The 21,610-nt window shown below is 35.6% G+C and overlaps 1 protein-coding gene across 8 annotated transcripts in view; it reads left to right on the top strand.

The window, feature by feature from the left end:
• The window catches only part of ZNF638 (zinc finger protein 638), an 81,117-nt gene that overhangs the window by 22,582 nt on the left and 36,925 nt on the right, over positions 1 to 21,610 (top strand). For 7 of the 8 annotated variants that reach the window (XM_038561785.1, XM_038561784.1, XM_038561788.1 and 4 more), the window contains 7 exons: positions 4,264 to 4,302; positions 5,463 to 5,755; positions 7,397 to 7,674; positions 9,261 to 9,407; positions 10,309 to 10,431; positions 16,425 to 16,483; positions 16,861 to 16,913. In XM_038561785.1, coding sequence (XP_038417713.1) covers positions 4,264 to 4,302; positions 5,463 to 5,755; positions 7,397 to 7,674; positions 9,261 to 9,407; positions 10,309 to 10,431; positions 16,425 to 16,483; positions 16,861 to 16,913 — 992 coding nt within the window. The remainder of the gene's footprint in view (positions 1 to 4,263; positions 4,303 to 5,462; positions 5,756 to 7,396; positions 7,675 to 9,260; positions 9,408 to 10,308; positions 10,432 to 16,424; positions 16,484 to 16,860; positions 16,914 to 21,610) is intronic. The other variant, XM_038561786.1, reaches the window with a different exon arrangement.

The raw sequence follows: 21,610 nt of genomic DNA, 5'->3' as shown, positions 1-21,610 counted from the left end.
TGACTCTTTTGGTCCACTTTGAGTTAGTTGTCCATCTTGAAATCAGTTATAATAGTTGTGGGAACTAGTTGGGTATCCTACCTGTGTTGGTGTCATATGCTTGCTCCTACTGTTGAATGTGAAAATAAGCCCTACCTGAATCATAAAGACTATGAATAGAGTTGCTTCTCTATATAAACATTGTGTAGACAAGCATAGGTTATTATATGGAGATAATTTGTTATTTGAATTAGATAGGCCTAGCTGCCACTAGGAAATGGAAAATCTCTCCTAAGCCACAAATTTTCTCAGATACCCAGTGGGATGTCTGATTTTTATGAAGGTGAAGGATTTAAGTGGTAGTGAGTCATTTGCTGTAGGTAGGCATTAGCGTTAATAAGATTCTAGCTATATACACTGCCATTAATTTACTAGAGCAAATGGCACATATACCTGTTAAAGCCTTCTGTGTAGATAGCCTATTTTTTTTTCATGCATTTAGGCCCTGATTTTAAAATGCTTTCTGTGCCTGCCACTGTATTATCTAGCCTACATTATTACCTTTTTCAGGTTGTATGCTCTTGAATAATTCTTTCTTGTGTTTCTCTGCACTGCAAAAAAAAAATAATGATAAGAAATAGATTTGATTAGGTGCTTGGAATCATTCCATGGGAAAATCTCTGCTATTCCATTCTTTGTTTTTTACATATGTTCCTTTTGTTTTTATACCTTAATCTATTTAGTTATTCACCTGCTGATGTATATTTAGCTTCTTACTCCTTTTCGTAAGGCTGATTAACTCTTCCCTCTCTTTGTCTTTGTTGGATCTTTCTGGATATGATACACAAGTAGTTGGATAACCTGAGAAAAGATACAGTGCATCATAATTTTAGTAATAAATAAGAATATATTTTTCTTGTATGCTGGGCATAATTTAAGTCCTTCGCATAATTTAATTTTCAGAGCAACTTTGTGAGATGTATGTATAATGACTATTTGTAATTTTACCAGTGAGGAAACTGAGGCATAGAGAATCAACTTCTCTGCTATCTTACAGCAAATAATTGGCATAACTAGTCTCTCTTAGCCCATGGATCTTTACTCCTTTCCCCTCTTTTCTGCTCAATAGATTATTCTGAAAAGATTCTAAGCTGAAAAAAAAAACAAAAACAAAAACAAAAAAGATTCTAAGCTGTAAAAGTTGAAGGAATAGTAAACATGCATATGTTCATTTTTGTTCACCAATTATTATCATTTGCCACATCTATTTTGTATTTTCATTAAACTATTTTGAACTATTTGTTTTTTAAATTTATTTTTAAAGATTTTATTTATTAGAGAGAGAATGAGTGAGAGAACAAGAGCAGAGGGAGCAGCAGAGGGAGAAGACTCCCTGCCAAACAAGGAACCTGTCATGGGGCTTGATCTCAGGAACCTGAGATCTGTTATAACCACATTGAATCCCTGCTTACCCCTCAACTACACTCCCAAACCAGAATTCAACCAAGATTCATTTATTGCAGTCTCTTAAGCTAGAACAGCCCATCTGCCTGTTTCTTCTTTTCTTACTTTACCTTTTCTTTCTTTTCTTCCTTTCTTTCATTTATTCATTCATTTTGAGAAGGATACTTTCATGTTGACTTCTTTTGAAATATCCAGGAAGGAGTTGTCTTGTAGAATGTCCCAAAAGTACATTTTGTACTTTTCTGTTTGTTTCCTTATCAATAAATACACGTTGAACATTTTTGTCACAGAAACTATAGGTGATGTGTATAGTTAGCACATTGGGTCAGAGATACTGTCACTTAGGTCCTTGTTCTTAGCCATTATGCTATACTGCCTCTGTGAGGAGTGTCATGCTTCTGAAGCACATTTTAAACTAGTTAGGCAATGTACAGGCAGTTAAAACTCTACCTGCAGAATAGTATACATGCTTTATCTTTCTGCCCTGGGCAACAGAGACAAAAACATGTATTTTAGCAGTCAACCTAATGAGGATCCAAAACATTATCACCGACTCTTGAGTCAATGTCCTCAAGCTCTTGTGAAACCATAAACTGGAGAGCTCCAGAAATTTAATAACCTCTAAGTGTTGACAGCATATTTCTAGCATTGTGCATATGAGAAAGTTATGGCTTATTCACATTAAGTAACTGGCTTTCAGATCTATGGCCATTAAGTGTTAGCATCTACACTTAGACCTAACATTGCTTGATTCTAGAGGTCTTGGATTTAAACACTATACAATAGGACTAGAAATTTACCTTCTTAGATAGTAACAGAGTAAGGAAGGATTTTAGAAGCCTAAGTGTAAATGAAATAAAATTATCCATGTTTTGACAATCGTTGATGCCAGATAGTAGATACACTGGATTAAAGTTAACCTTTCTTTTTTGGTCTTCATAGTTTGTCACCTTATAGTTAGAAGATACTTCAGGCATCATGTGTGTTCTCAAAGAAGGAAGAAGAGGGCAAGAAGCAGGAAGAATTTTCCACCGGTTTTGCACCTATGTCTCATTGTTTTGAACCTGTCATTGGCTATGTTCTAAGGAGGTTAGGAAAACAGATATTTAGCCTTTTTAGCCTTTGTAGTAGAGGCAGAAAAGGGAAAAGGAAGTTGAGAATTGTTGAGTTAACCTGCTATAACAGTGTCTTAGACAAACAGCAACAAATAAAAACCACTTTACCATTACTATGGTTTTGACCTGACTTTATTTTCCTGCCACATGACTTGCTGAAAGAGTTGGCTGCCTCCATTTCCTTACTTGGGTCTCCTCTTGGTTATTAAAATTGTTTTTGAGGGGCAGCTAGGTGGCTCAGTGGTTGAGCATCTGCCTTTGGCTCAGGTGGTAATCCCAGGGTCCTGGGATGGAGTCCCGCATTGCGTTCCTCGGAGGGTACCTGCTTCTCCCTCTGCCTGTGTCTCTGCCTCTCTCTGTGTGTGTCTCTCATGTTTTAAAAAATTGTTTTTGGATATCAGTTGACATAATGATTTAATTTCCAATTTTAAAATGTTTCCAAAATTTCCAATTAACCTTTATTTTTTTTATTTTTAAATTTTTTTTTAGAGGATGCACGTAAGCCAGGAATTGGGGGGAAGGGCAGAGGGAAAGGGAGAATCACCTCAGGGCTTAATCTCAGGACCCTGAGATCATGACCTAGCTGAAATCGAATTGAACTTAACCAACTGAGCCATCCAGGCGTCCTCCAATTAACCTTTTAAGTTTAGATTCTCTAGAAAAGTTGAGGATGAAGATGTCTTTTTCTTAGGCTTCTGTGATGTTACTGTTCTGTGTACTTTTTTCTTCCTGCGATTACTACTTAATCCCTTTTATTGGTTTGTCTTTGCTTTACTCTTTAGTGTTGGTGTGCATATTCTGTCTGCAGCCCTTTTTTTCCTATAAAGTATTCTGTTAATCTCACAGTCTTTGTACTATGTTTGTGGCTTCTGCATGCCTGATTTTTAAATATCTCACTCAATCTTCATCTTTCCCCATAATTCCAGATATTTATTTCTAATTGACTTGAAAATATTCTTGTGTTCTTTTCACTTCAGAAATGTTTATTGGTTCCCTGTTGCCTTTTACTTATGTGCAACCTTCTTACCTGATTTCAAGGACCTTCACAATTTATGACTCTGAGCTACCTTTCCAGGTTTCCCCCTCATAATTCCTTTTCATCATTTCCATGCTACAGCCAGACCAGTTCCTGGAATAGAACACTTGTTTTGCCTCTGAATTCTTTTATGTATCACCACTGCATGAAACCTAGCCTAATTCATGCCTACAGTAGACCATTTTAAGTGCTACCTGAAAAGCAGCCTTTTTCTGCAAATTCTCCCCTGATTTCTTCCACCAGATATGTCTCTTCAAGGACCGCATGGTATAGTGTAAAGGGCACCACACACGTTACATTCTGGAATTCTGCAAAGTGCATGAACTGTCTTTGTCTTTTAACCCCTGTTTACGCTTGTGTGTCATGTCCCTGTTCTGTGCCTCTTAACACTTGTATGTATATTGCCTATTTTACTTAAATAAACTTTGAAGTCTTTATAAAATACTGGGAATGTGTTTCTTTTCCTTGAATTGCCTACTAGAATAATGCTTTATTTATTGAATTAGACACTCAAAAACCATACTTTCAAGAAAATTTTCATATTTTAATATACTAATAAATTACTATGTCAACTTTGGTTTTGAACAGTCCTCCTGATGCATTGCAGGAAAGATTGAGAATTGTAATCTCATTTTAACTGTTCGTTAACACGATTTATTCTCAAAATAGGTATCCCGATTGGAATCCTGAGATCCTTCCATCAAGAAGGTAATTCTTTTGAATAGTGATTGTTGAGACCTGATTTTCTTTTAAGAGTAAACAGGTACCTTTTTTTTTTTTGAAAGATAAATTGTTTTTAATTGAGTTCCTATTTTGATCATTTTTACATTTATTTATTTGTTTATTTTTGAAAGATTTTATTCATTAGAGAGACAGAGAGAGGCAGAGACACAGGCAGAGGGAGAAGCAGGCTCCCTGCAGGGAGCCCGATGTGGGACTTATCCCAATCCCAGGACTCCAGGATCACGCCCTGAGCCAAAGGCAGACGCTCAACTGCTGAGCCACTCTGGTGTCCCTGATAATTTTTACTTTTAAACAGCAAATAAATGCAACAATCTTTATGAATCTTTCTTTAACTATCCCAGCTTAAATGTGATAGCTTGTCTCTAAACTTCTATATTTTTTTTGTTTAGTCTTTTCTGAAGATAATTGATGTTTTTGTTATTGTTTTATGTTTGTGGTCTTACGTTATAAATGCCTTGAAGGCTGGGAATGGTTTTGTTAAGGTTTGTATTCCCTAGGAGGTCCCTGTTTAACGTGTGTATATGCAAGTACAGCAGTCAAAGAAGTATTTGTAGATGGCATAATCTCTCAGGAAAAAATTGTTGAAAAGCATTTGTTTATGTAAATGTTTCTTAAATTTTTTATATAACTTAATACTTTATTTTAAGATTTTATTTATTTATTCATGAGAGACACAGAGAGAGAGGCAGAGACCTAGGCAGGGGGAGAAGCAGGCTCTCTCTGAGGAGCGTGATGCGGAACTCGATCCCAGGATCATGCCCTGAGCCAAAGGCAGACACGCTCAACCACTGAGCCACTCAGGTGTCCCTAACTTAATACTTTTCAATATATAGTTGGCTACATAGTGGTACAGGAGAAGCCCAGGAGATTGATGGGGAACATATTCTTCTGTATATAGCAAAACAGGGATCCAGGCAACTAGAGGGCTGAGCATCTGTTCTGATTGTTTCTTATTCATCTATAAGGGTGAATTGCATCATAACAAACAGGTTTTTGTTTTAAATACACGGTATCAGAGTTTGGTAGTGTTTATAGTCTGTTATTAAGAAGGAACTTCTGTCATTTAACATAAGTTAAATTTACGTTAAATTGCTGAATCTTGTGATTCCTCCCTTTCTTTATAGAAATGAAGGCAATAGAAAAGAAAATGAAACTCCAAGAAGACGGTCTCATTCCCCCAGTCCTAGACGTTCTAGGAGATCAAGCTCAAGTCACAGATTCCGTCGATCTCGAAGCCCAATACGTTATATATATAGACCAAGAAGTCGAAGTCCAAGAATTTGCCATCGTTTCATTTCTCGATACAGATCCAGATCTCGTTCACCATATCGAATGAGAAATCCATTTAGAGGTAGTCCAAAATGTTATCGATCAGTTAGCCCTGAAAAGACATCACGAAGATCAGTTAGATCATCAGGTACACTTATGGTCATGAATATTAATAGACAATATAGCTAATAATAAATCTACTTATTTTGACTAAGTTTTTTAGGTTTTGTTTGAATTTCTTTATTTCTATATCTTTAATAAGTTTGAAATCATGACTTATATGCTATTGTCAAGATTTAACAAAAGTTGACATTTTGAGCTATTTTTCCTAGCTCTTTTAATAAGATAGAGATGAAATATTCTATTTATTATATTTTAGAATTTCTTTTATATATATATATATATTTTTTTTAGAATTTCTATATGAAATTGACCCACATCCCAACCTCTGGTCCATTCTCCTTCCTTTTATTAAGTGTCAAAAGAAGTGTGGGTATCTGTCTACCCAAAATCAAATTTAAAAACAATGGATATGTCAGCATCTTAGTTTGCCCATGAATTAAAGTTTTTTGAAATTTCTCATGTTTTCAACCTGTGTCTTAATACTGGTTCAGTGACATTTCTAGAAATAGCTCATTTATGTGTCCTCAGATCTATTTAGAGGTCTTCAAGGTCTTTCCTTTTCCAACTATCTGTGAAGCTGGATTTTCTTTGTACATTTCAGTGAAACAATGTATCCATCAGATTGGATGCCAAAGCAGAGATGAGAATTCAGGGGTTTTTTGTTTTGTTTTGTTTTAAGATTTTATTTATTCATGAGAGAGAGAGAGAGGCAGGATCTATGCAGGGAGCCCGATATGGGACTCGATCCTGGGCCCCCAGGATTTATTCATGAGAGAGAGAGAGAGGCAGAGACACAGGCAGAGGGAGAAGCAGGATCTATGCAGGGAGCCCGATATGGGACTCGATCCTGGGCCCCCAGGACTACTCCCTGAGCCAAAGGCAGCCCCCCTCAACCACTGAGCCACCCAGGCCGCCCGAGAATTCAGGTTTTAAGCCCAACATGAAAGTGTGTGGGAAAGTGTTGTGGTGCCACTCATCTAATTTCTTGTTTCTTTTGGGAATTAAAATGGTTTTTCATAAAAATGTTATTTTATGCTAACACATGAATTTATTATTATTAAATGAATTAAGTATTTTTAAAATTCTATTTCAATTTCTTATATAGTAGATACTGATAAATTTAACACAAAAACTCTTTGGAGCCCTCAGGAAAAAAAAGAAATATGAATTCTTTTTTAAGATTTTTTTTTTTTAAGATTTATTTATTCATGAGAGACCCAGCGAGAGAGAGAGAGAGAGAGAGAGAGAGAGAGAGAGAGAGAGGGGCAGAGACCCAGGCAGAGGGAGAAGCAGTTTTCCTGCAAGGAGCCCGATATGGGACTCGATCCCGGATCCCGGGATCACGCCCTGAGCCGAAGGCAGACGCTCAACCACTGAGCCACCAAGGTGTCCCTGGAATCCTTAATTTTTAAAAGTGAGGAGGGATATTGAAATCAAAAGTTTGAGGACTACTGGTGTAAGATTAGCTCATGAGTGAAGAATTGAAGATTAAGAATTGTTTTATGTTTATTTGCTTCCTGTCTGGTCTGACAGCAGCTCTGTGTGATAAATACTTGGGCAGTTGAGTTTTTTGTTTTTTGTTTGTTTTTTTAAATAATGTGATGTGATGGTGGTGTTCATCATACATTCTTTTCAGTTGAAGTTGTTTTTATGTCCTTTTTACTAGATAGAAAAAAAGCATTCGAAGATGTAGTACAACGATCTGGGCATGTTTCAGAATTCAATAAACAGAAACATCTTGAAATAGTTGATAAAGGACACTCACCAGCACAGAAGCCTAAAACTAGCAGTGGATTGAAGCCATCAGTTAAATCTACAAACTCTATAAAGAGTGATTCAAGTTTAGTGGGACATTGTACTCGTTACAAAGCCAAGAATATTGAAGATGACACCTTACCAGAATGTAAACCAGTGTCTGAAAAAGCAGTTTCTCTCCAGCGTAAGGTTAGTAGTCTTTTAATTTGTTAGTGCATGTAGATACTTGTGTCATTTTGATACAGAAAAGTTGTTTGGATTTTTTATTTTCATATTTCTTTTTTTTCATATTTCAAAAGTTTAAAATCATGACTTACTAAACCATGTTGATACAGAATATTTTATTGGTTGCTCCTATGAATTTAGTAAAAGCCCATTAATTCCAAATCTTGTAGCTTACAAATCCTAGAGGTTTGGCATTTGATGTATCAAAAGTGAGAACATTTTGATGGTTGGGTATTTTAAGCTAACCACACAAGAGGTGGTTGTGATGAATTTTGATATCTGGTAGGGGAAGTGAGTATAATCACATTAATGAGCTTTTGTAATCTTTTGTCAGTAAGCTGTATAAGTCTCTACCGAGAATTGATCATTTTTAGCCTATTTTTTTACTTTTTTGCAGTACAGTTCAGAAGTCAAAAACTCTGTTGCCCAGTGTAGAATAGCCTATTTTCTGGTACTGATTTATTGGTGTATTTTGACTGTAACCTGCTAGTTAAAAAAGTGGTGTAGTATTGTATATATTAATTACATTACTGATACAGTAAATAGTATATGAAGCATCCGGAGAACAAATGTTAGAGTAATTGCCAGTGTTAAGCCAGATTGTCAGATGGTTATGTGATATTAACAAGTCTTCAGGTATTTGGGTATACATTACTCGTAACATTGTCTAAATATTTTCAACAATTCTAATTCCTTGCCTTTAAAGAGGTTATATTTAGAAGGATGCACTTAAAATAATCAACCTGTAATTACACCATTTTGAAGAGTGTTAGGAAGAATTTTTAGTACAGGGAAAAATTTGAAGAGGCTAAATTTATCTATAGTGTTCTTTTCATTTTGTTTCAAGACTTCTAGATGGTGACAGTGGAACTTTTTAAGTTTTGTTTTGTTTTTTTTAATTTTTTATTTATTTATGATAGTCACACAGAGAGAGAGAGAGAGGCAGAGACACAGGCAGAGGGAGAAGCAGGCTCCATGCACTGGGAGCCCGACGTGGGATTCGATCCTGGGTCTCCAGGATCGCGCCCTGGGCCAAAGGCAGGCGCCAAACCGCTGCGCCACCCAGGGATCCCCCTTTTTAAGTTTTTTTAAAGTCAGTTTTAAATATAGGTGATAAATTTGATATTCAGATTTTATACATATTATATATGAATCTTTTAAAAATGCTAAACCTATCTAGATACCGTTTCAGCTATTAAAACACAAAGTGAACAAAACTATAGTTTCATCCTCCTTAATGATTGGCCATGTAGATTCATGTAGAAAAATATTCTACAGCAGTTTTGGAACATTCCATAGGTCTTGTTTGTTACAAAATGCTTCTAAACAGAAAAGAGCATCTGTGATTGAGTAACCTATAAGCTTTTAGGTGGTAATATATAAAACATATTTTTTACTACCTTGACATTTAAATTTTTCTTTTAAATTGTGCTAAAATATTTAGAAAAGTCTTTAAAGGACTTAGGTTAATGGTAGAAGAAATTATATTGGGATTTATTGTTGTACTTGATGGCTTAATTTGGTTTAAATTTTCTTTCATTCAAAAATAGATTCGGAAAGACCAGTCTTTACATTATGGTTCAGTTCTTCTTGTATCTGAATTACCAGAGGATGGCTGTACTGAAGAAGATATTAGAAAAATATTTCAACCATTTGGAAAAGTTAATGATGTCCTCATTGTTCCATATAGAAAAGAAGTGAGTCATTCACTCTGTTCCAAAAATACATACAAAGTTACTACATTATAAAGTCTGGTTATTACTTTATAAAGATCTTTTAGCAGCTTTTACTACATATATAATTGTTAATTGAGAGTTAATGTTGTAAGTGCTTAGATTCCAGTGAACAGGGTTCCCAAATACCATTTTATATTCTTTAGAACAGGAATTGGCATACTTTTTCTGTAAAGGGCCAGATAGTAAATATTTTAGGCTTTGTATGCCATAGGATTGCAGCAGCTATTCAATTCTGCCATTGTAGCACAAAGGCAGCCATAAATAATATACAAATGAATGGGTAGGACTGTGTTCAAAAAACTTTGCTAAAACAGATGGCAGGTTATAGCTTGCTTTCCATTGCTTTAGTACACTGGTAAAATTATACTAAAAAAATGATGTTGTTATACAGTATTTTTCACCTGTGGGTTATAGTCCTATAACTCACACAATAAAGTTCATCACAATTATGAACAACTCCAGACTAAGCAGAACATAAAATTGTGAGACAAAACAGGGGAATATAGTTAGTAGTATTTTTTATTGCAAGAAGCCTTAAAAACATCAGACTTACAGCAGTTAGACCAGATCTCCATTTATTCCGGGAGCCCTGCCTTCCTATATCTCATTGTTCCATGAGCTGCCATGGACCTATCTTTCTCTTCTTACGTTGGCAATGGTATAGAAATTCTATAAGGTTAAATATCCATTTCATGTGTAAAAACACCTTAGAGATTAAATGACACTTTAGCTGAACAAAATGAGAAGTAAAAGCAACCAGGATTGGAGGTATTTCATAGTTTCATGTTTGACAAAAAGTACTAAGTCATGCAGAGAATTTTGAGTTAGATTTTTTACTAAAAATTGAATACATTTTATTTAGGCTTACTTGGAAATGGAATTTAGAGAGGCAGTTACTGCAGTCATGAAGTACATTGAAACAACACCTCTTCAGATAAAAGGAAAAAGTGTGAAAGTATGTGTTCCAGGAAAGAAAAAATCACAGGTAAACTGGGTTTTAGATCATACATGTTTCATTGCTTTTGGTTGGTTTGACTTTTTAAAGTGATACATACAGAAGAATGCATAGAACATAAATGTTCACTCAACAGATTGAAATATATTGAAATTAATGACTTTATATTTACAGAAATAGCACTATAAATAGTGTTAAATGGCAAGCAATAGACTAGGAGAAAATACTTAATAAAATTAGAAACATCTGTGAAACCTGTACCTAGTTCACAAGCTAATAGCATTGATAACATCCTGGAAAGCCCCTTGTATACCTCTTCTGAATCCTTACACTCTTCCTTCTGCCCAAAAGTAACCCCCGTTTGATTTCTGATATCATAATTGAGTTTTGCCTGTTTTGAACTTTAAAGAAATAGGATTATAGAGCGTATATATTCTTTTGGGCCCTTGCTTCCTTAAAGATATTACTGTTTATAAATTTAGTCTTTCTAGATCATTTCTTACACTTTAGTTTATATATCCATTGATAATGTCTATAGACGTTTTGCTTTTTTTAAGAAGTACTTGCAGTTTTGCTTTGGGTATGAGTGTTCTTTTCATGTAATTATTATATTTGCTGAAGAATATCTACTTTATAGGGGCTTTGTACTTTTCAGTCAGCAATTTGATTTGGAGATCTAAATGTTAGTACATATAGATTTTCCTCATTCCTCTTAATTTCTGTGTGGTATCACTTTGTATAAATATACCACAGTTATTTTAACAGTTCCTTGTGGATTTTATATTTAGGTTATTTCTAATTTTTCACTAATAGAACAGGACTTTAGTTAACTTCCTTGCATATGGCTTTTACAGGCCTTTCTTATACATTTATGGTACTGTTTTTAAGGTGATATCTAGTGGAATTGCTGGGTGATAGGTTATATAGGAATAAGTAATATCAGGTCTCCCATTAAGTAGCTATAATAATTTTGTCTGATAATAATGAGAATACTAGTGTTTCTGTGTTACCCACGTCTTAATATTTGCAGTTTTAAAATGCAATGTGTAAAATATGGTATTGACCTTTAATTTGTGTTTTCCTGATTATTATTAAACTTCATACTTAATTATTAGTTACTACTGTTTTAATGAGTTGTGTATATCTTTCCCCATCTTTCTATTGGGTTGTCTTTTTAAGAAATTTCATTTGAAGGTGCTCATGATTTTGATACTAATTTTGTATTATCTCTGAGAAGTATTTTCTTCCAGTATATCATTTATATAAATTTTTTTTATATAAAATTTTTAATTTCAATGTACTCAAGTTGATTTTCCCCCCTCTTAATGGCTTCTGCTTTTTGTGTTTTGTCTTGTTTTAGAATTTCCCTTTATACCAGTGCCAGAAAAGATGTGATTTCATTATTACTTTAATCTATAAGTTGTGGTTAAGGTGTTATTGGGATTAATACTATTTCCAAAATGGATAGCAAACTAGCCCAACACCATTTATACCTAATTGGTTCTTCCTCACTGATTTCAAAAACCATCGTTATGTGTATAAATTACCCTGCACACGTAGATCTTTTCATACTGTTGTTAGATCAATCCGTTTATTTCTGTTTCAATACTGTGTGATATCAGTTATTATATATTACTGTAACTTTACATAATTGCCTATCTTTCTGATAGAATCCTTTTTCTTTGTTCTTTACTTAAAATTAATTTGGAAAAATAAAATTTATTTGGGGTGCCTATTTGTGACTCAGTTGGTTAAGCATCCAACTCTTGGTTTCTGGCTCAGGCCCTGATCTCAGGGACCTGAGATCAAGACCCATGTTCAGCTCTGTACTCAGCACAGAGTCTGCTTGTAATGTTTTCCCCATCCCTCTCCCTCCGCATCTGCTTCTCACCCTGCTCATTCTCACGTATGCACGCACATTCTTTCTCTCTCTCTTAAAATAAATAAATATGAAATCTTTTTAACAACAAAAAAAATATTTTGGTTAATCTTGAACATTTACTCCTGATACTGTATTGCATTTGTATGGATGATTTACAATACTTATTCTTTCTCTTCAGAAGCATGGCTTGTCTCTATGTAGACTTCATATAGTGTCTTTTCATAATGGTTTTTAGTAATGTTTCCATGAGTACATTTTGGAGGGGATGTTAAGTTTATTTATTCTATTTATTTGTATATATCATAAATATTACTTAAATTGCTAGTCCATAAAGGATCTATATGTTTTATTTTGTTTATGTTTTCTGATTAGTTACTGCTAGAGTAACCCATGATCCTAGTTTACATCTGTTACATACCATATATTTATTTTCATTGTCCTGATTTGAAAAATGAATTTTATGGTAATCCATAAAATTTATTTTCCAAGCAGAAAAAAAGGAATAAAAACCAAAAGCAAAAAGAAGGTTTCTTTAGGTTTTATTTGTTTTGAATTTTTTCTTTTTTTTTTAATGGAAGAATGAGCAACTTTTACTGACATATGATTTACCAGAACAGTGACACGTTACTCCTCTAGTTGCAGAGAAGGTTAGGGAGAAGCAAGAATTGAATTGAATTATATATTTAAGAATGTAAAGTTTATCCTGTAGACCGTTCAGTGTTATTCAATGTTTTGAACAGAGCTGTGACGGAAAGTGGATGGATTAGATAAATTCATTTGGGAGTGATCTGTATAATAAATTAGGCAAATGATTGAAGAAGAGGAGGAAAGCTTAGCAGAGTGATTAAAGGGGAAAAGAGGAAAAAACTACTGAAGTTTGTTTAGAAGATTCATCTAGCCAACCAGCCTCTTATAATAATAGTAATGGTTTCAGGTAGATTAGTAAACTTGAGAATAGGAAGGAGAAATAGCTTAAACGAGTTAACTCTCAAGCAAGACCTGGCTGATCATTAAATTTTGAGAACAGAGGAGAAAGTCTTCTTTAATATTAAAAAGTTTAATCTGGGAAAACAGGTAGATTAAGGATACATCTAGGTTATTAGAATATTTCAGTAAGATTAAAATAATTCTCTTTGATAACATTTTGATAAGGTTGGTATGGTTGTAACAAGTCCAAGAAGAGCCCACCTATATTTACTATTCTGATTTTCATAGTAACAAATAGGGGAAGCTATCAGCACTATAAATTAGAAAACATGCCATCTTTGTGTCAAAAATATTGGTATTCTTCAACTAAATATAGTTTGAATGAGGCTAACTCATGACTCTGTTGTAATTGAGCAGCCTTCCTAGGGACTGACTGGAGGAGATCCCATAGAGAACTCCAGCTATGGATGTTTCAGATTGGAAATGTATAGATAACCTTCTTAGCCTGTTATTACAGGGGAAGACATCAACTCTTTTCCAAGAGCAAACTAAAACAGACTTGGAGCCCAAACCAGGAAGAAGGGCATTGCTACAGCTTTCTTGGTCCAGATCTTAATTTTGACACGAATAGTCAGACCAAGAAAAAAGTTTTCGTCCACATTTGATATTTTGTGTTAGGACTGCCTTTGACTCTGGCTGTGATTCAAAGAATATCTGCTCCATTTTGCTACTTCTTCGATTCAATGAAGAAATGTTACAGAAAAGATGAAAATTGCCTACATCCCTGTATTTAAAACTGGATTAAGGAATCCGTGGGTGGCTCAGCGTTTGGAGCCTGCCTTTGGCCCAGGGCGTGATCCTGGAGTCCCAGGATCAATCCCCACATCGGGCTCCCTGCATGGAGCCTGCTTCTCCCTCTGCCTGTGTCTCTGCCTCTCTCTTTCTCTCTCTGTGTCTCTCATGAATGAATAAATAAAATCTTTAAAAATAAAAAATAAATAAATAAAACTGGATTAAAATATGAATTGGCACAACTTTAACAAATTCAATTACCTTGTCTTTAATTATAAGCCAATGTAGACCTCAGTTCTTAGTACTGATTCTTAACCATTTTTGGGCTACCACTACCAAGAATCTGATGAAAGCAGGCATTTTTTTTTTTTTTTTTCGCAGAAATGGACAGTGGTCCATACTCCTAGAATTTTCTTTAATGGAACAGGAGTACTTTCTCTAGAAAAAAGTATCAGATTTTTCATTGCAGCTCTGAAGTAGTGCTGTAGCCTAACTCTGCAAAAACTAAATGAAAACAATACTTTGAAATTTTTAGTTTGGTTTGTTTATTTATTTTTAAAGATTTTATTTATTTATGAGAGACACTCAGACACAGAGACACAGGCAGAGGGAGAAGCAGGCTCCATGCGGGAGCCTGACGTGGGACTCGCTCCTAGGTCTCCAGGATGAGGCCCCAGGCTGAAGGCAGCGCTAAACCGCTGAGCCCCTGCGGGCTGCCCTAGTTTAGTATTTTTAGAAAGATTCATAGTAATATTACATCTAAAACCCAGAGTAAGCAGTTAGCTAATATCCAAGAAGATTGCATAGAAATGAAAAACAATGCTGAGAAACCGTTATTAGGGTTTGAGCATTATAGAAAAAGTAACAAGGCAATAAAACCAAAGATAAAATCAAAATTCAGACGACAGTTTAATTTCATTTTTTTAAAGATTTTATTTATTTATTCATGAGAGACAGAGAGAAAGAGGCAGAGAGAGAGAGAGGCACAGAGAGAGAGAAAAGAGGCAGAGACAGAGGCAGAGGGAGAAGCAGGCTCCATGCAGGGAGCCTGACGTGGGACTCGATCTCAGGTTTCCAGGATCACACCCTGGACTGAAGGTGGTGCTAAACCGCCAAGCCACCCGGGCTTCCCTAATTTCATTTTAATTGAAAAACTGTTTCTTAAAAATCTGTTATAAGGCATTGTGATATCTGCAGAAGATAGAGTGATGAACAGACAGATGTGCTCTCACTCTTCTTGGAACTTAATAGTTTTCTCGTGATGAAGAGGAAAGACATGGTGGGTATATTCAGGAGACCCAGTCTGCAAATCACTGAAATTCGAGAAAGAGGACACCACTTTAATACTGTTGAAGACTTTAAATTTTATAGTTATACAGGGGCAACCTCTAATAATTCAGGCACAAACGGTGTAAGTATAAAAAGGAGTAGTCTAGTCTTAGTGTAATGGAAGAGAGATAAATTCTTTGTAATTCATTAATTCTCTTTTACCATTGATCTACATTTTCTTACCACTCTCTTACAAAAACATTTCAAATAATGCAGTGACACTTCAGTATCTAATTGCTGTCATCCTGGTCCAGTCCACCACTGTCTTTTGTTTTGGCTATTACTGTAGCCTTATAACAGTCTCTACCTCTGTCCTTACCTTTTCACCCACTCAGACTCTGTTCTTAACATAGAAGCAGATTGATTTTGCCGTTCATAGTTTCAGCTTTTCATCACACTCCGAGGAAAAGCCAGTACTCAACAGTGGCTTATAAGAGTTCACACCACACATTCCACCCACAGTCTGCCCCTAAACCACCATGTACCTCTTTCCATCTCTACTTCCAACCCCAAGCATCCTTTATTCTTCTTTCTTTTTTTTTCATTTCAAGTTTTTACATCCTTTATACTTCATAAACCATCTAATAGGCTTGGATCTCAAAAGTCTTACAGTTCCTGTTCCTTCTGTCTGGAGTGCTGTCAACGCAGGGAATGGCTTGCTCTCTTCTTTCCTGTAGGTGTTTGCTCATATGTTATCTTTTCAGTAGACTTGTGTAACAAACTTTTTGAAAGTTGCATAGCTCCTCATTCCCAAACAGGAACAGTTGTTTCCCTTCTCTGTTACTTTTCTCCACAGCTCTTGTTGCTAACCCATATGATATGTATATATTTTTAATTTCCTTGTGGTCTTTCTTTCCTTAACCCTTGAAGGTAAACTCATTAAGAATTTTGTTTTATTTACTACTCTCCAGTGCCTAAAATTCTGCTTGACAATTAGTGAACATTCAGTAGATATTTGTTAAATTGATCTGAATATCATAATATCTATGTTTTTTGTTGTATATCTTTTTGCTTGTGTGTATTTTCTAAATTGCCTTGGATAATTGGGGAAGAAACTTAAGTTTTTCTTTTTCAAAATCTTTTTCTTTCACAGAACAAAGAGATGAAGAAAAAGACATCAGATTCAAAGAAAATATCTGCATCTGCTTTAAAGTGAGTAACGCATGATTTCATATCTGAGAATGAATGTGCATGTGAATTCAAATTTTAAAACTTTTGTGCAACTGCATTTTTAATATATTTTATTACCCTGACTCCAGTTTATTTTTTTCTTTTTTTTTTCTGACTCCAGTTTAAATGAGACATTGTTCAAATTGAATTGCCTTAACTTTATTTTTAAAATTTTTAATTTAAGTAAGCTCTATGCCCAACATGGGGCTTGAACTCATGACCCTGAGATGAGGAGTCACATGCCCTACCTGCTGAACCAGTTAGGCGCCTCTAAACTTTTTTAGATTAAGCTTTTCATCTTCAGAAGTTTTAGAACTTAGACTTTCAATCTTTGCTAAATTTTTTCTTCTTTTAAATAGAAAAGATATAGACGCTTCCAAAGGTGTTGAAACTGTGACTTCAGCTTCTGCCCGTAAGTTGTTACTTTTAATACTCCTCCAAAGAAGTATATTTTGTCAGTTTACTAGAAACTTCTTACAAGATGATGGTAGGAAAACTATTTATTGTGTATTTGTAGAAGGAACCCAGATTGGTCCCTATATTAAGCTAGTGGTTAGTAGCTAATATATAAAGGTTCAAAGAGATAGTGTCTATAAAATACCTATCATAGTTCCATAGGTAATAGCTGTTTAGGTTAATTTTGTAGTATCTCCTTTCAGCCCCTACCAATAAGATACAACACAAAGATATGTTAAGATTGCTTGTTTGGTCTCCTTTGATTTTGGAAGTTTGCTGAGAGCCAAAAGGTAAACTAAAAAGACCAAACAGAAGGCAGTGTTACTACACTCAAGTGTTAAAGTTGTTTCTTTATACTCAGGAAAACATTGCAGGTCTTTATTATGAATTAGCTAAGTGAATTTTGCATACAGTTTTAATAAACTGAGTTTTCTCCATCTGTTTGGGGTTGGAAAGAAGTCACTGCCACAACAAACCCTCTTTTGAGTTTAGTAAGAATAAGTTGCTTGATAATGAAGGATGAGACAGAAAAGCTAAAATAAAGTAGATATAAACTAGAAAGTTTATAAAATTTAGAAAGTTAAATTGTTTTGTATGTTTTCTTTTAGAAAGGTATATAGTGTGTTCTGAATTTCTTTCTTTCTTTCTTTCTTTCTTTCTTTCTTTCTTTCTTTCTTTCTTTCTTTCTCTCTCTCTCTCTCTCTCTCTCTTCTTTCTTTCTTTCTTTCTTTCTTTCTTTCTTTCTTTCAGATGTATTTATTTATTCATGATAGACATAGAGAGAGAGAGGCAGAGACACAGGCAGAGGGAGAAGCAGGCTCCATGCAGGGAGTCCGACTGGGACTTGATCCCAGGTCTCCAGGATCACGCCCTGGGCTGTAGGCGGTGCTAAACCTCTGAGCCACCAGGCCTACCCGATGCAGTGATTTCTTTGAGAAAAACCTTGAACTCTGATTTCAACATTGCTAAATTTCATGTATCATAGACTTACCTGTTGGAGATATCCTTTAGGTCAGCCAATCACCTGGTGTTGAAAGAAGTGGGATACTTTGGAAATTTTTTAAGTTTAAGGTCTAAATTTTGGGACTGGTCCTAACATAATAAAAGCAATGAGTAGGGATCCCTGGGTGGCGCAGCGGTTTAGCGCCTGCCTTTGGCCCAGGGCGCGATCCTGGAGACCCAGGATCAAATCCCACGTCAGGCTCCCGGTGCATGGAGCCTGCTTCTCCCTCTGCCTGTGTCTCTGCCTCTCTCTCTCTCTCACTGTGTGCCTATCATAAATAAATAAAAATTAAAAAAAAATTAAAAAAAAAAAAAAACAATGAGTAGAGGGAGAAATGCTTCAAGTCAAGTATACTCTCCCTTCTAATAGAAATGTAGAAAGACAGGAGCCTGTAAATAGGATTGAGAAAGTCTCATGAGGGTGCATGATAAGTTAATTAGGGCAGTTTTTATTCATTTATTTATTTTAGAGAGGGAGAGACTGAGCAAGAACACGGAAGGGCAGAGGGCAAGGGAGTCTGAAATGGATTCCACACTGAGAGTGCGGAGCCCGACACGGGGCTCCATCCCATGACCCTGAGATCACGACCTGAACTGAAACCAAGAGTCAAACAGTCAATCACTGAGGTGCCCAGGCATCCCTGATTAGATAATTTTAAAGAGAACTTTAATTGTAAGCACAAATCAGAAAGGATGAAGAGAAATACATGAAGGAAGCAAAAGTATAATTTGATCAGAATGGAAAACTTTAGAACCATTACCCATCACTAATTTAAAAAAAAAACAAAACTGAGCATCTACTATATGCTCATAATTGGGGATACTTTTTAACGTGTTAGGATATATCAGTGAGGCAGCCCCGGTGGCCCAGCGGTTTAGGGCCCCCTCAGCCTGGGGTGTGATCCTGGAGACCCGGGATCGAGTCCCATGTCAGGATCCCTGCATGGAGCCTGCTTCTCCCTTCGCCTCTCTCTCTCTGTCTGTCATGAATAAATAAATAAAATATTTTTTTTAAAAAAAAAGGATATATCAGTGAACCAGTAGCCACTGTCTCTATTTCCGTGTAGCTTATATACTAACTTGAGGTAATAGATGATATATACTAAATACTATGTTTTATAAAGTGAAAAATGTTGTGACAGGGTGAAGGAGATCCAGGGTTAGTTTGGAGTTTGAACTTACTGTTTAGAATAAAATAATGATTTGTTAAATAGAAGAAGAGTCTACTAACGGGTATAATCTATGCCAGAAGACAAAAAACAAGGGAAAGAAACTTGCCATTGGTTGCGCTAATTAATACGAGGCAATTTATGTTACCTTCCTTAATCTTTCAAATTGCCTTCTCATTTTATAGATGAGAAAACAGATTCAGAGATTAATAATTTACTCAAAGTTAAGTGACTTATTTGGGGTCACATGGAAGAGTTAGGATTCAGATCTAAAACTGTATGATTTCAAAGCATTTCATCTATTAAACTACGAAAACTTGTTCTAAATCTCCTTTGATTGCTCTTTTATCTCCCTATAATGGTTTCCCTAAATGTCTGTTCCTCTTATGTCATACTTTTCTTCCTAATTTTTTTCTTTGTACAGCTTTAAGGACCAGTGACATCTCGTGTATATACATAAACCTCTACCCCCTTGAGTTTGTTCCTCTCATTTTTTTATGTCATTTGACAGTCACCATTCATCATCCAATGTAGAATTATGAGTAATCGTCTCCCTGTCTCTTCTCTTCTACACCACCTAGTTCAAGCTTAAATAACATCTTTCCTCTTTTCATCCAACCAGTGGCTGATTCAAACTAGTTCTCTCTTGAGTCTGGCTCAAGCTATGTCTTTTGACTTTGCTTCATCACACTTGTAACTATTTTAATTGATTCATATTTGAATTTTGAAGATGGCCTCTTGACCATATTTTTATTCCACTCTGCTTCATTATTCATACCATTGCCCTGAGATCTCTTTAAAGCAGGTCTGATCATTCCACTTCTAGTGACTCGCAGGAGAAAGTCCAGATTATTTAACATTGAATAAATGACCCTTTACCCTTTGTCCCAGGTTACTTTTTACTTCCTTGTCACCTTTATTTATGCTGTCCATTTGTTTGGGATTCTCTGAATTCCAGTTACTTTAGTAAGCACTTACTGTGTACCTACTTAGTAGGTACCAGGCCTTGTACAAGGTACTGTGGATAGGAAGCCATTTAAGACTACTTTTTTGGGGTGGAGTTGGAGCAAATTCTGGATTATTTTTTAAGGCCCACCTCAGATAGAACTTCTCCGTGATACCTTCCCTGACTTACCTGGGCATTAGAAGCCTCCAGTTCCCTTCTAGTAATACTGAATACATTGAGTCATTTGGTATTAGTTGTTTGTTTGTTTATTTTAAAGATTTTATTTATTCATGAGAGACACAAAGAAAGAGGCAGAGACATGGGCAAAGGGAGAAGCAGACTTCCTGCAGGGAGCCTAAAGTAAGACTCGATCCCAGGACCCCAAAAACATGACCTGAGCCAAAGGCAGATGCTCAACCACTGAGCCACCCAGGTGCCCTGATATTAGTAATTTAATAATTCTATCTCTTTTATTTGGCTCGGTAAGGGAATATTTGTCGTTTTATTTTCCCATTCCTTAATATGTAATATAGTATAAGGGTTAATGAATAAATATTTGTAGGAGTTAAAATACAGGGGACACTCAAACTGTATTGTTGTAACTGAACCCATGGGGAAACAGCCAAAATTTTCTGATTTGTCATCCTTAATTTAATGATTTTTTTCTTAACATTTTATTGGTTCTCTTTTCTCTTCCCTCCCCTCCCCTCCCCTCCCCTCCCCTCCCCTCCCTCTCCTCTCTCTTCTCTTTTCTTTTCTCTTTCTTTTAAGTAAATGTATCTTGGGGGATGCCTGGGTGGCTCAGTGGTTGAGCGTCTGTCTTCGGCGCAGGGCATGATCCCGGGATCTGATACTGAGTTCCACATGGGGCTCCTTGCGGGGAGCCTGCTTCTCCCTCTGCCTGTGTCTCTGCTTCTCTCTCTCTGTGTTTCATGAGTAAATAAATAAAATCTTTAAAAGATAATTTAAAAAAATAAAGTAAATGTATCTTATTTTTTATATTTTTCAGTTTCCAGATAAAAATAACTTTCTTTTAGGGAACAAAACAGATGAACAAACAAAGAGACAAACCAAAACACAGACTTTTAATGCTAAGTCCTTTATTTCCCCAAGTAAAGCATTCTGCCCAGTTTCCACATTTGAGTTCCATCAAATCTTTAAATAAATCTAGTTCTATTTTAGCTATTTCATGGTATTCAGAGGAAAGGAAAATTTTCTTTAAAAATGGGGATGGAGAGAAGGGAAACAGGAAGAAGCAGGTTAATATGGACATCAAATGCTGACAGACACTATGCCTGTCAGAGGATAAACCAAGAAAATAGTAACACCAAAAGCTATTGAAGATGTGGAGAAACTTGTACATTGATGTTAGGAATTTAAAATGGTGCAGAAAATAATATTGCAGGGTGGTTTTTTGTTGTTGTTGTTGTTGTTTTAGTTTACTTAGGTAATCTGTACACTCATCGTGGGGCTCAGACTCACAACTCCAACCAGGGTCAAGAATTGCATGCTCTACTGACTGAGCCAGCCAGTGCC

This window comes from Canis lupus, chromosome 17, assembly GCF_011100685.1.
Source record: "Canis lupus familiaris isolate Mischka breed German Shepherd chromosome 17, alternate assembly UU_Cfam_GSD_1.0, whole genome shotgun sequence".
NCBI classification, from domain to species: domain Eukaryota; kingdom Metazoa; phylum Chordata; class Mammalia; order Carnivora; family Canidae; genus Canis; species Canis lupus.
Note: the sequence above shows the minus strand (reverse complement) of the source record. Positions and strands in the feature narration are given on the sequence as shown.